Source organism: Dermacentor albipictus, chromosome 5 (genome assembly GCF_038994185.2).
Source record: "Dermacentor albipictus isolate Rhodes 1998 colony chromosome 5, USDA_Dalb.pri_finalv2, whole genome shotgun sequence".
In the NCBI taxonomy this organism is placed as follows: domain Eukaryota; kingdom Metazoa; phylum Arthropoda; class Arachnida; order Ixodida; family Ixodidae; genus Dermacentor; species Dermacentor albipictus.
Window position 1 is genome coordinate 76,997,309 of NC_091825.1, and position 13,410 is coordinate 77,010,718.

Genomic DNA, 13,410 nt, shown 5'->3' on the forward strand with positions numbered 1-13,410 from the left:
GAGAGGCCCCTGAACAATTCTGAGTTTGTAGGACAGTGAGCGGTTACTCTCTCGCCTTCGCGGTCCTCCTCATGTTTGTGCTCTCCCCCTCGCCGCGTCGCCATCTCTCCGGATACTTTTTTTTTGCGTATATATACAAAGGTCGTATGAAAGCACCCACGAAGTGGGCTATATAACCTTAGTATGCGGACCAAGTATGCCCATTTTTGTTGGCAGGCTTGTGTCCTCGTCTTTTTCGCGCTGTTTCACCTCAGTTCTAAGTATGAACCAACTAGCCCTCATCAAGATCTTACTAATGCAAAAAATAACTTCCTACTTAAAACCTGAAGAAGTTCCGGCTTCCAGTCATGTCTAAAGAACGCGGATCTGTTAGTGGAATGGTAAATTATATTTACTGGACTCTTTTATTTATCGTATTTCCTTTGATTCGGCCTGTCAGTCTTTGGCCAATCTTTCAGAATTAGCATATTCTCCTACATATTCCTGTATACATAAAAGTCGCCGAAAACCAATTTTTATGTAGCAGCAAATAGGCATCACCACTCCTCAAACCTTCGCTTCGGATATATTCCCACATTTTCATTGGATATGCATGATTGTGTTCAAATAATAAAGGTCTCCCCTCGCTGAGGGGAGACCGAACAGACCAGAGAGGCAAGCATGGCTGGCTTTTTTTATTTTGCAGGCATGTTGGCGACGTGCTCAACATTCCTTGGCCCCGTTTTTTGTTAACACACGTCAGCAACTCACACTTAACCAAGGAACGAGACGGCTCATTGTTATTTTTCCGCATTATATGTTTCTTCCGCTCGGATGTTCTTGTATAATAGCGGTAGATTGTTCGGTGGCGTAATGTTAGGGGAACGTAATAACTTTTCCTGGGGAAATTTCGCTTGAATCATCTTCGTGCGCCACACAAGCACCTGCATAAAGTGATAAATATGAGCAGATTGCAAGAGACACCATCGAACACATAAACGTATTTTATTGCGACTTAGCTTTGAACGTGTTAACGGACTGCACGGCGTTTAACGTTTCTGAATGCATTGTCGTACCGTTCGCCTCTACGTCTTCACATATTGAAGTCTACGTCATCACAAATTGATCAATTTTCTTATAACTGTCTCTTAACGATACCCCTGTAATTTCTCATATTCTTGTTTGGCCCAGTCGTTGTGAGCCTTTATCAGCTCTAGTAGTCCATGTAGTACCGAATATTAGCCAAAAATTTCCGCCTAGTTAATCACATTTTAAGTCATGCCAGAACACCCAGGCCAGCGTACTTCCGGCTCTTTCAACTCACCACATTGATACTAACGTATATTTGCACATTTATGAGAAAGAAGTTTGCATGGAATCCCGCATGTAAAAAAAAAAAGATAACGACGTATTCTTCCGACGCTGAAATTATATACCGAGACCGCAACTGGCTCTCACTGCTCAACACAGCAGCTTCTTGGCTTCTTTTTTATGCACACAGCCTCGCCCTCGTCCTCTACATTAATCCTTGCTGTTGCCTTCGAAACATGTGCACGCAAACCACCAGTCTCAGAGTGTCTGTGGAGCGCAAAACCTCGCACAGATTGCCGAGCATAAAAGTTGGGTGATCACGCTATGGGTAGCGTGTCTGCGTGAAGTACACGCAGCCACAAGAACGTCTGTGCAAATCTCAGCTCCTTTTTTCTTCTTTCTCTTTTTTTCTAGGTTAGCGCGCGACCTGCGCTAAGGTTCCCGCCAGACGCAACTTCCCAGAGAGCCGGTGTAGGTTCGCTGCCAGAAACTAATTCCAATAGCATGGTGCGCGTGTTCTCCTTTTACGGAGCCGCTGTGAGCGCGAAGAGCCCTCCCCGTTTCGCTCGTACAAATACCTCGGTGCAGTTGCTGGCCAGCGGCTCCAAGTCGTCGACGGTGACGCCGAGGCTCTCGAGAAACACAGTCGCCACTTGGTCCAAGTCGGAGCTGATGTTGGGGCTGGCGCTGGACAGGACGAGCCGCATGTTGACGGCGAACCCGGCCAAGTCCATGGCGAAGCGACGTCCCGGCTCGCTCGGTTCGTGGAAGCCCACAACGCGGCCGTGGCGCGACACCAAGGGAGAACTGACGTTGTACGCCCCGGTCAGTGCCACGGGGAACACGCCGACCCGCTGAACCTGAGCGATCTGCGAACGAAAAAGCGGCCCGGACGGGCACAGCGATGACATGTCACAGCCAAGCACTGTGGGGCAGTGCACGACGGCTTTTGTGCGGTGACAGTGGCACAGTGCGACGTCGCGCACGGTCGATATCGAAGAGCCGCAAGGGCATTACAATGGCATTGCACAAAGTGAAGCCAGCGCAAGTGGAGCCGGCGTAGAGCACAGGAATGTGCGTCTGATGTAGCGGATAATACAGGAGAATTGAGCTCGGTTATAGCGAGGCTTTCAACTGCGCACGCAAAATTTTTTTCGCATATATTTTGCCCAGAAAAGTGCAGGTAAAGGTATTGTGGCCGTTTACCGTGAGCACACCGTTCCAACGGTCGCAAAATTTAACATACATTGAAAGGTTTGCAGCGCTCTTTGTGAAATGCGTTACGCTCAGTACCTTCGACGCCTCCTATGAAATGTCACGCACGCGCTGCTGAGGAAGAACCCTGCCGCACACGTGACAAGCCTTCCCGAACTCATTGCGCTGGAAGCAGATTGATTTACAGGCTTCTCCTACAAGAGCTGCTTTATACGAGTACTGTATGTATGCAAAGAAAGGTGCACACTACAGGCTAAGAGAATAGGCATTTTCTTTCGAAGGGCAATATATTGATGCTCTCTTGTGTCATTGTTTTCTTTCTTTTTTTTTCCTCTAGTTGGCGTCCTCGTAAGTACATCGCTATAAGCGACAGAAAGGGATTGCGTTGCACTAGCGTTACACGCGAGGCACTCTAATAATACGCGAAGAGCGATGCTTTGGCGCGATGCAACATGTGACGTGACTGCTATTAAAAGGAAGAATCAGGGCCCTGTGCAACAACTGCGACCATTTCACAATGGTGGCGGCATGGTTGCACTTCAATTGTCCACGAGGTGACGCCGACGGAAATCCAACGGCTTTTTGTGAGCGCCCGGGGATAAGATTAGTTAGGGTATTAGTAGACGTTTGCGGCCGGTTCCGCTCAAGTCTTTGCATTCAGACAGCTGCTCGTTAGGAACACTATAATGCATCCATGCTGGCGACACGTAAATACTGGTAAATCGATTATTGGCGGTATGGACTGAATGTGTTGATTGATCGATATGTGATATAATTGCTAGCATCGATCTACGCCAAATATAAAGTAGGCCATGGTTTGCTGTTTGTATACATAAATCATTCTACTGCGTCACTACCTCTTTCGAGGGCTACTAAAGCCTTCAGAGCAGTTGTTCGCTCCGATGCGTTAAAGCTTCTTCATTTTTCGAGAATACCTTTTATCATAAAAGGCGAGTGGGTGGGAGAATGGGGTGGAACTCATTAAATCGGTTCAGTGATGTTCTCAAAACCTGTCTGCGTGACTCGTACCAAGGACTTCTTATTAGCGGGTCTTCTACGTCTTCTCACGAGTGCGCGCATGCACAACGAGGCAAATGTACAGGACGTACACGTAGGATCCTTCGTTTCCGGGTATACAAAGGACCCCACGTATACGATAATGAAACGACAATGGTGTATTGTTAAAACGTAAACAAATAATACCAGCATGCAATGTGGTGTGAATGAAAACGCGCTAAACAATGCTCGTTACCTTCGAAGCATCTATGTCACATTAAAGGGAAGTTGAAGCGTTTTCCGGAAAAAATGAGTGAAGAGCTGTACCTAACGGTTTTCAACCCTCCGAATCCGAATATCGCATCGAAATTGAGCGCAAGAAAGCGCAAACAGATTTTATTTCGGCGAAAAGTGCAGCAGCAGACTCGGGCAGCTCGCGTGCAATGTTTCCGCCAGTGATTGGTCGGGCGCCTCGTGACGTCATCATTGGTGTTCCTCCGGACCGGCCGCTGCCGCCACACACGAAGCACGGTGCAAGGTGGTTTGGCGCTGTGGTTTGGTGAGACGGAAATGGTAAATTTCGAGCGCTTGCGTTTCTCTGAGGAGTTCGGCGTTGCTCCCTACATGTATACGTATCCGGCCTCTCCAAGAAGCAAAAGATGCTGGTAGGAAGCAGTACTTTCGACGCGTACAAAAGCGAAGTGTTAGCATCTCCTCGTGTTAGAAATGTTCTTCGTGAGTATGGTTTTTGCAAAGCTGTATTCAGCGATCCAGTGAGTTCGTTTCCGGGCAAACAACTGTACTGTTATGCTCCTGCATGCCTCCTCGTGGAACGTAAGAACGGATGTGATCGTCGGCATTTGTGCGCTGCCCCAAAGCTGTCGGCAATCCACACAGACGGTGTGCATGCGGGAAATGTTTTCCGGCTTTTGTAGCACGTGTAGTGGCCTTCATCAGCGCGCCATCCACACGCTAATCGTAACCGGAGCCGTAAAGGCGGCGAATTCTGTCGGCTACGTGAGACAGCCGCTTTCTCTCTGTGAGCGAGGGGGAGCGCAGCGTCCTGGCATGCGCCGGCTTTCAAACACATGAAAATTTGCAATTTCACTGCATTATGATAGCTGCATGTTGGCTGTTTCACAACACACATGCGAATAGAAAATTGACCAAACCTGCGTCAAGGGTGGGAGATGAACATGTACCTTCCGTTCAGCGTGCTAACACGAAGGAGCTAGCAATAAATCAAAATTCAGGTTTGGACGAGTTCGTGTATTCATAAGGTCTTCCAAGACCAGTTACCATCCATCCGCCCGCACCCACCCCGCCTTTGTGCGTTCGTTGCCCCGACCTTTTCGCGCTGCGTTTAGAAAGCCTGCTAGCAGAAAGTCGTACTTTCACTCATTCACGCCTTATTGATAAACTCTGGTAGTAATCGCCGTCACGGAAGTGGTTAGAGCACAGCACTGTTGTTCTTAAGCGCTCGAAATTCTTTCCATCCACAGCAGCCTCCCACTTAGCTGCAAGCTTCTTGTCTGGCGGCGAGCAATGTAACATCGTCGCGGCAGCTGGTATTAGTGCAGCAGTAGGCTGCACAGAACGCCGGCATGATCGGCCCACCACTTCAATTCACCCTGCGCACGCCGACTACCACTTTACATACACACAAACAAAGGACTGCAGGGTCGAGGGAAGCAGATTATGACGGCACGCGCGCAGAAACAAGCGCCGTGAGGCACGGTCGTGGAGACTGCGAAGGAACGGAACGCCGGTGCTGACGTCACTACGGCGCGGTTTCCGGTCTCCGCTCGCATCGTCAGCGTCAGCAGCAGCACGTGGCGCTCGACGGGGGACGGAGCGACAGCGCAATTTTAACCGGCGATTACGTCGTTTCTAAGTGAAAAATCCCGCCAAACATTTTACGTGCATGGTTTATAAGGTTCCCGCATCCATATATGAGCGTCTTATTTAATTCGACAGACTCTTCAGCTTCCCTTTAAAGGCTCACGTCGAGAAATATCCGCACTTGGCACTCGCGATTAAACAGACGAAAGCGAGAATTTCCTGAAGCGAGCACATGTCTCAACTTCTACGGGAAGCCGCAGATTTATCTCGGTGTCTTAAGCATGGTGGACGTTTGTTAAGCGTCAAACTGACGGCTAGCTCCTCTACCTATCCAGGACAGCCTTATTGGGGTTTCAAGCAATACACGTAAGCAGAATTGTATCAATCGTGCACACCGTAAAATATCTGGCTGTATAGCATGAACCCTGTGATTGCTAGCCGTTTCACGTTTCCTTGCTCCGTTCACCCACTAACAGCGGCAAAACAGAACTTCACGGCTAATGCACAAAAATGAGCAACTCTTTTACACTCTACAACATGGCCAAGCTACTGATCGGCTGTGCTTCCTCCTTAACAGCTCCGGCTAAGAGATGAACGCCGCCTGTTGATAACGGATAGCTGTATTAAAAACGAGGTTTTTTAATGTGTACTGTTAACCACTGTAAACGTATGGGGTCAGTTTTCACTCGTGGCGAAGCGAAATTATTATTTAAATCCAAGAAGTTGAATGCGAGGGCAGACAACACATTATTAGTAACTGAGGGTGAGGAATGGTACGGGGAATATTATGCACATAGGGTGGCTAATATTGTAACTTTTACAAGGTGAGGGCCCGGTGAGGAGCAGGCTCGTGGTTTAAGAGTCAGGCAAGAAACGAAATATGAATGGATACGCTCCGCTCTGCTCGTTACACTAATAATGGAAATAAGATCGGCAGGTTAAATTGCTCTCTCAAGGCGTCCCCTATTATGAATAACCAATCAAGAAAAAAAAAGGGAAAAAAGTTGAAAGCAATGAAATCTGAGTCAACTGTCGTTAACTAGTATTTCACGTATGGTTGTTTAAAATTTGCACTTAAATCAGCCGCGCATGGGGCGCTTGTGAAAGAAATACATAATTAGAAATGCTGCAGGGTATAATGCAATATCTGCTGGTCAAATTCATTTGGTACCGACGAGCCTAGTAGTCGATTCCCTCACTGGGGAGGTATTTTTACAGTGAGTAGAAGCACTCAAAATATTAGGCATGCGCAATTTTTGCACAGTGTCCCGGAAGAACTATACCGTTCACCGAATTTACGCTTGAAAGGAACTGAGGGCACGTTATAGGGCTGCTGAGTCCGTATTTGATATAGGCTAAATAAAGTTTTCAAACCACTCGTTACCTGCCTGTTTAGAGGCATTATACAAAACGCTTACAACGTTCAACGTTATCCCTCTGTCCTCAATCAAACGTGACTGCATTTTTTTACTTCGAAGTAACGGGGGTTCACGTGAAGCGTGAAAGTTTGAGCTCTGTAGGCAACGATGTCAGTTCCCAAAAGAATTGCCGGATGCGCATTTTTCCGTTTTTATACCATATGGAAGCTGCAGAGTGTGGTTGCCTGGTCTTCTCGGCGAAGCAACCGATGTATTTCCTCGTTCATTTTCGATTAAAACGCAAAGTATGACGTGAGTGATATGCACGATCAAATGATGTCTGGCTTGCTCGCTAAGAACACTTATAGCACCATCGCACCAGTGCACCCCAAAGAGCGCCACCTGTATGTACCTGAGCGAACAGGCGGTGGTCGTAGGAGTTGTCCTCTTTGGCGAAGTACAGCACAGAGGGCAGCACGGCGTTATCTCGCAGCCACTCGATCGCCCTCATGCGACGGGCGACGAACATGCCGTGCTTGATGCGCCGAAATTTCGAAGGAGTCCGACTGGCCAGGTGAACGCCGGCCAGCCCCGAACGGCGCAATACGTCCCTCACCTGCGGTGCGCGAATATTTAGTCATAATCATCAGCCCAGTTGATTTTATTTACTGCCAGAAATGCTTGTTTTTGTTCTTCCTTCATGTTTTATCGATTTAGTTCGAGTTGCATTAATTTGAGATTTTTACTGATAGTACGGGAAGCAGACAAGATCAGACAAATGCAATATGCGCATATGCATTGTTCCTATGGGGGAAAGCCTCGACTTCTCGCATGCGATGAGAGAAACCAGAGCCGAAAAAAGTGCGTACTCATTCGGGCAGTGCGCACCGAAATATTTGACATCAGAGTATGACATCAATAGCTATTACAGTTTATGTCCTTTCGTTGTATTCTGTTTGCTGATTCGTGCTGTTCTCATGTCGTCTGATTCGGTGCCATGTTTACTTTCCACGAAAAGGCAACGAGAAAAAAAGAAAGAAACGTTAATTTGTCGTTATCAACGATTGAGACTTACCCATTATCTGGTCAGGATGTTAGCAGCGGGACCAGCCAACACTTTCGAGCATGCAAAAATGTTTACTTTATAGACAACCATATGTCACGCAAATTTTGCTTTTCTTGATCTGGGAAGTGCGTGAAACCCTGGCGACCATTGTCAACGACGCCTCCTATTGGACTGTGGTATTTTCGAGACCCGCCAATGCGGAGAATGTGGTGAATATGGCCAAATTTGCCCAACAGTAAAAGTTCAGGCTTCGCTTCATACGCTGTACAACGTTGCTCAAAGAAGAGTTCCGGCTGCAATGTTCAACAACATGTCGAAAAGATTATGATCAAGTTTATCGACTACCTATTTTCCCGCAAGAAAGGTTTTACCAGCTTCGGTAGATGGGAATCTCCCAGAGTTACACAGTTTATTCTGGGCAATGCCAACATGTCGTTTCGGCGGCGTTGTAGCAAAGGTGCCAGCCGTTTAGGAACTGAAATGAATTCTCGTGGCTTAAGATACCCACAGAACTGACTCGTGTGCGCATTCGCTGGTCAACCTTACGCGCACAGCGACGACAGGGGCATTCCTCATCGTGCAGCAGTGCAAGTCATTTTGCAAACAAACTAACCGACGGGTTCCAGGTCCTGCATTTTGATTGCCGGATTTATCTTGACCGCGACCAAGCCTATAATTTATTCGCTGGTCAAGCCCAAGACATGGCCCATCTTTTTACTGAATGCCAGTGACGCCTCCGTACGGCAGAAAAGTAGCACGCACACATACGTTCGTGACGGCGTAAAGGAGCTCTTCTACCAAGACGCCTGCGTAATTATGAAACAAGCCTTTAACACCACAGCATACTGCCAATCAACGCCTTCCTTGTATAGGCAGATTTTGCGCTCTTGAAAGTTGCCCAAAAAGTGGCAACACTGGAGAGTAGTGGCAGACGCAATCATTGCGCATGGATACGGTATAGAAAACTTCGTCACCCTTTGGCAGAATAAACTGAATGGCCCTACAATTGTTATCCATGGCTACGTCAGTAAGCGAGTTGATTTACAAGGCCGCTGTAACTATTTTGGTATCCTGTGCACGTGTATGCTTCAGCGCCCAGCAGCACCGGTCCAATTTTAAACTCGCAAGGCCTCAGCTATTGGCTATCGTCTGCTCCATGCAGTCGTGTATTACTGCGAGCAAACAGAAGACTTTCTCAAAACTGCCAGTGCAAGTGACATACATCAGTAAGTTTTCTGGGGACTAAGGGGCGGATCGATGAATGGGTCAATTTTTAGCCGTCCCCTTTCAATCGAGACGATGACCAGAGATCCCACCAAGCTCGTTTTTTATGCATTTCCGCCTGCGTCTATTTTCGGCTCTTAAAATTTGTGTTCGTGCTGATGAACCACAGAAATTTTATGTATTGTGTTGGCCCAAAAGACAATGTTCTCCTCATCCTCTGTTTCCCATACGTTTAAACCCAGCAGCCTCAGGCGTCCTTTACTCAGTCTTTTAACCAACCCGACCCCACCCTTTCCCCAGATTCGTTCATCGCGCCCCCTACTGTCATGAAGGAAGAAGGCGTCTGACTGGCTAACTAAGCCTTCGTTTACCGCTGGATGGCTACCGTGAAATTCCCACAAATCATCTTCATTTGTCGGGGCGCTGTCGCATGCTGTACGCACATATTGTCCTGATCCGTGAATTATCTCTCACTAACTCCGCCTTCTCAGCCAACAGTTTACTCCTAATTTCATTTTTTTGCTGTACGGAATATTTCCACATATATATATATATATATATATATATATATATATACATATACATATATATATATATATATATATATATATATATATATATATATATACATATATATATATATATACATATATATATATATACATATATATATATATATACATATATATATATATACATATATATATATATACATATATATATATATATATATATATATATATATATATATATATATATATATATATATATATATATATATTGTGGTATCAGGTCCGTGGCTTTAGAGGCAGTGGCCAGGTGAGGCTCGCAGAGACGACACAGTGTGAAACAGCAATTCAAGAGACAACCTTTACTGCCGACGCCCCAGACCAACTGGACTGCTGCCTGAACGTCGCTCCTCACGCTCCGGCGCCAGGCTTGCTGCCCATGGTACGGGCGGCAAGAATACCTTCATAGATATCTATATGGATATAACCCAGCGGAGAGGAACTAACAGCACATGACGACCTTTCGGTTAATGACTGCAACTCCTGCAAGGATGCTCACCAACGTGGACGGCCGTTCGCCCTCCTCGACGACGACCCAGAAGATGCGAACCTCTGCCAGCATGAGCGTCTGTGACAGCCTTACCAACACGGGGGCCTGGTTGGCGCGCCGGTACGTGGGCGTCACCACGTAGACCGTCGGTCCTCTGGCTAGAATGCGCGCACCGACGGCTTCGAGGGTTCCCATGGTGCACCACAGCGACGGCAAGCGTACCGAGGGCACTGCACGCCACAGCATCGTTCGGGTGACGACGGAAACAGAGCAGCACAACGCCTCATAGTGATCAGTGCGCATATATAGGGTGACTACCAAAAAATTACGGTAGGAGCGCTGTCTATTAGGTCAACGTTTATTCGGAAATCACGGTAAGATACGACAGCCGCGATGGAAATCAATAAAATTTCGTAAGGTCAAGTGAACAAAATCATGAGCCATCAATAAAAGCTATTTCTTATCTTGATAGCAACACCAACGCACGGCGGATGCACGTGCCCTGGTGTTCGCTGATGTCTAAAGCTCCAACTGTTTTACACATGCGCTGATGACGATGACTCCCGTTACGGACGTGCTGTGGAGGGGCACCACGCAATAACACTGGCGACAATGACTTGCAAAGGAAGAATCCGTTGTATTTTATAGAGAATCAGCATGTTATTACGATAGCAGCTATATCGACACTCCAGATGAAATTCAGCCGTCGGCGTCCCCGTGCGGTCCCGTATAAAGTCCAAGTGCGATAAAATCGTAGCCGCAAGCCGCATGCTGTGGGTGAGAGAAAGTGTGCGAGGATGGGCTGACAAGGACGGCGCCTTGATGCGCAGCGTCTTCTTTCGCGTGCGAGTGGGGGATAGGGAGGTGGGTAGATAGCAGGTTAGCGTACGTCTCCCCTTCAAATCCGGCCGCGGCTGCGCATGGTGCGACTGACCGCGACCGCCAACGCCTGGTTTTGGAAGTAATCTGCGGTCGCTACAAAGGCTAGGGGAGAGAGTTCGTGTGCGCTGTATTCTCGCGAGCTTACTTCACGTCAAAACGAGAGGCCGCGAGAAGAGAAATTCGCTCGACGCTCCTGCCGCTCCTCGTGACGTGAGCGTCGTGAGCGCGAGCAGCCGGAGTCATCGAATGAGATCTGCTCATAATTGCCTGTGCGGAAGTGACACCATGCTTTCCAACTGAATTAGTAAGTTAATGTTCAATGCAGTTTATACGGCCCACGAAACAACGAACCTTTTTTTCCTGGAGTTACCTAATAATTTGCTGTCACTATGAATGCTTCGCCTTTGGGCGAAACTGCGATTTTTTTTCGATAAAATGAATATTGCTTCAATGACCTATCTGCCTAACAATTCTCTACTCCTCATATGGATGGCATTTTTCAGATAAAACTACATGCAAGGAAATGGGTCTGCTTACCGTAGAACAGCAGCAGCAAAAGGCCAGTTCCTGTGCCCACAGCGATCCTGAGCGACGTTCTACGCCACAGGCGCGAGCACACGTAGCCTGCGGAGTGCAGATTATGTTGCGCAGTAGGGTAGAAAGACGGGCGAGTTGGAAATGACGCATACTTATTCACTGCATACAACTAATCGATGATGGCGACGCGAAGAGAAGTTTAGTTTGCCGGGAGTATACCACAGAAGTTTCACGAACGTCGACAGAGCGAACACAATGTCGAGAACGGTGGACGCGAAACGTTGTCGAAACATTATTCTTTCGCAGTTTTTGTGCATATGGAAGCGAGACTATAGCAATACCCTTGTGTCATGCAGATGTTACCGTTACCGTTACCCTGCTGCAGCTGCACTTTCGTTCTCGGGTTTTCACTAGAGACGCAAGAAAAGTCATTGACGCAACTCACTCTCAGTTGTTGCCTGCTTTACTCACCGCAACGCACCCGCATCGTGAAGTCAATCGCGGTCACGCATAAAAAAACGAACACTTGTGGACGCCAATTCTTCTCCTTCTTCTTCTTCTTCTACTTCTTCTTCTTCTTCTTCCTTCAAATTTTTACACGTACCCACGAGGGGGGATTGGCCATGGTCCTCAGTGGAAACATAATATGAACTTCCTGCTTCCGGTTAATTTATTGATCTGTACTATTCATATTTATTGATTAGTAAATATAAATTATTTTCTGTTTCGGTTTCTTGACTAGTGGTCATTCCAAATGTGACGAAGATGCCATATGATGAAAGTAACGCGACTGAGCGTTAATAAAGAGATAAATGTGCTTAACATGAGAGTGTCCCAGTCGCAATGACGTACTCATGTACCATCTGACACACTTCCTTTCGGGCTCGCCCAATGGTATTTTGCTCCAAAAGGTAAAATGTTAACCACCGAGAGAGGAAGGCCCATACGCGATAGGGGCTTCTCTATGTAGGTCTTTCCTCCGAAATTACATTTTCGGCAAAATAGGAGGAAACCACAATGAATGAGGGTTGGTTGGTACTCTTCTTCTTCTTTTTCTTCTTCCTATCACGTGTGTGGCTCCTGTCCACTATGGGCGATTGGCCAAGGTATGAATGGACTATTCCAATCTATAATTAATAAAGTTCCGAACGTAGAAATATCTGTTAAAATACAATCAATAAAGTCAGATAGATTTAATTATAGTTAATTTAAAAGTACACAAAAAGTAAGAAGCTAGAATTCAGCAGGGCATTCGGTTGGATTCTGTAAGAATGTTTTCAACAGCGGAGCAAGCGTTCCTGTGGCTGAATCCCGAAGTGGAGGCTCGAGCGAAAGAAAAACAGGTTCTGTTAAGTCCAGGCGAAGTCATGGAAAAGGTATTTGCAATATTCTTTCTCTTGCTGCAGAAAAACGGCGACAACCATAGAGTTTCTAAGGCGGCAACACAAAAGGAAGCGGTGGATTGTCTCTTCCTCATTACCAAACGAGCAGAGAGGGTAGGGAACCAAACCCGACCCATGCAAGTAGAAATTCAGGCAGGGAATGCGGCAATGTAATTTTGTGAGACAGACCTCAAGCATCTTTGCGTTACAGGATTCACTACGCTAAGAAAATGTCAGGTGCTCATAATCTGGAGAAGTAGTCAGAACTGGGTTTCACAATTGATAAGGTTTGCACAATTGATCGTATTCGAAATCTAGCAACCGTGATAATGTGATGTCACTGGTATAACAGGAAGGACCGAGCCGAAAAGGCGTGTCTTGTTTGTTTGCTTGTTTCGCATACCATGGCGCGTACCCACTACGGGGCATTGGCCAAGAAGCCGGCGTTAAACGAAAAACGGTTATAGGAAAACGTGTGTTTTCGAAAGGAGAGCAAGCTAGAAAGTAGTAAGTTTTAATCGTTGTAATTGGAATATTGTCGAATAATAAATCAACAAAT

General features: G+C 46.8%; 2 protein-coding genes across 2 annotated transcripts in view; one reads left to right on the forward strand and one right to left on the reverse strand.

Annotated features, from left to right (window-relative positions):
- Positions 1 to 673: 673 nt before the first annotated feature.
- LOC139059904 (galactosylgalactosylxylosylprotein 3-beta-glucuronosyltransferase S-like) lies at positions 674 to 12,027 on the reverse strand. Its single transcript, XM_070538456.1, has 6 exons — positions 11,941 to 12,027; positions 11,470 to 11,556; positions 10,060 to 10,280; positions 7,114 to 7,317; positions 1,869 to 2,159; positions 674 to 923 (listed from the first exon to the last, which is right to left on the reverse strand). The coding sequence occupies exons 1-6, from the start codon at positions 11,954 to 11,956 to the stop codon at positions 780 to 782; spliced, it is 963 nt and encodes a 320-aa protein (XP_070394557.1). The 5' UTR covers positions 11,957 to 12,027; the 3' UTR covers positions 674 to 779.
- Positions 12,028 to 12,771: 744 nt separating this feature from the next.
- The window catches only part of LOC139059903 (endothelin-converting enzyme-like 1), a 40,314-nt gene continuing 39,675 nt past the window's right edge, over positions 12,772 to 13,410 (forward strand). Inside the window, exon 1 of the mRNA XM_070538455.1 lies at positions 12,772 to 12,845. The gene's annotated coding sequence lies outside the window, so the exon portion shown is untranslated. The remainder of the gene's footprint in view (positions 12,846 to 13,410) is intronic.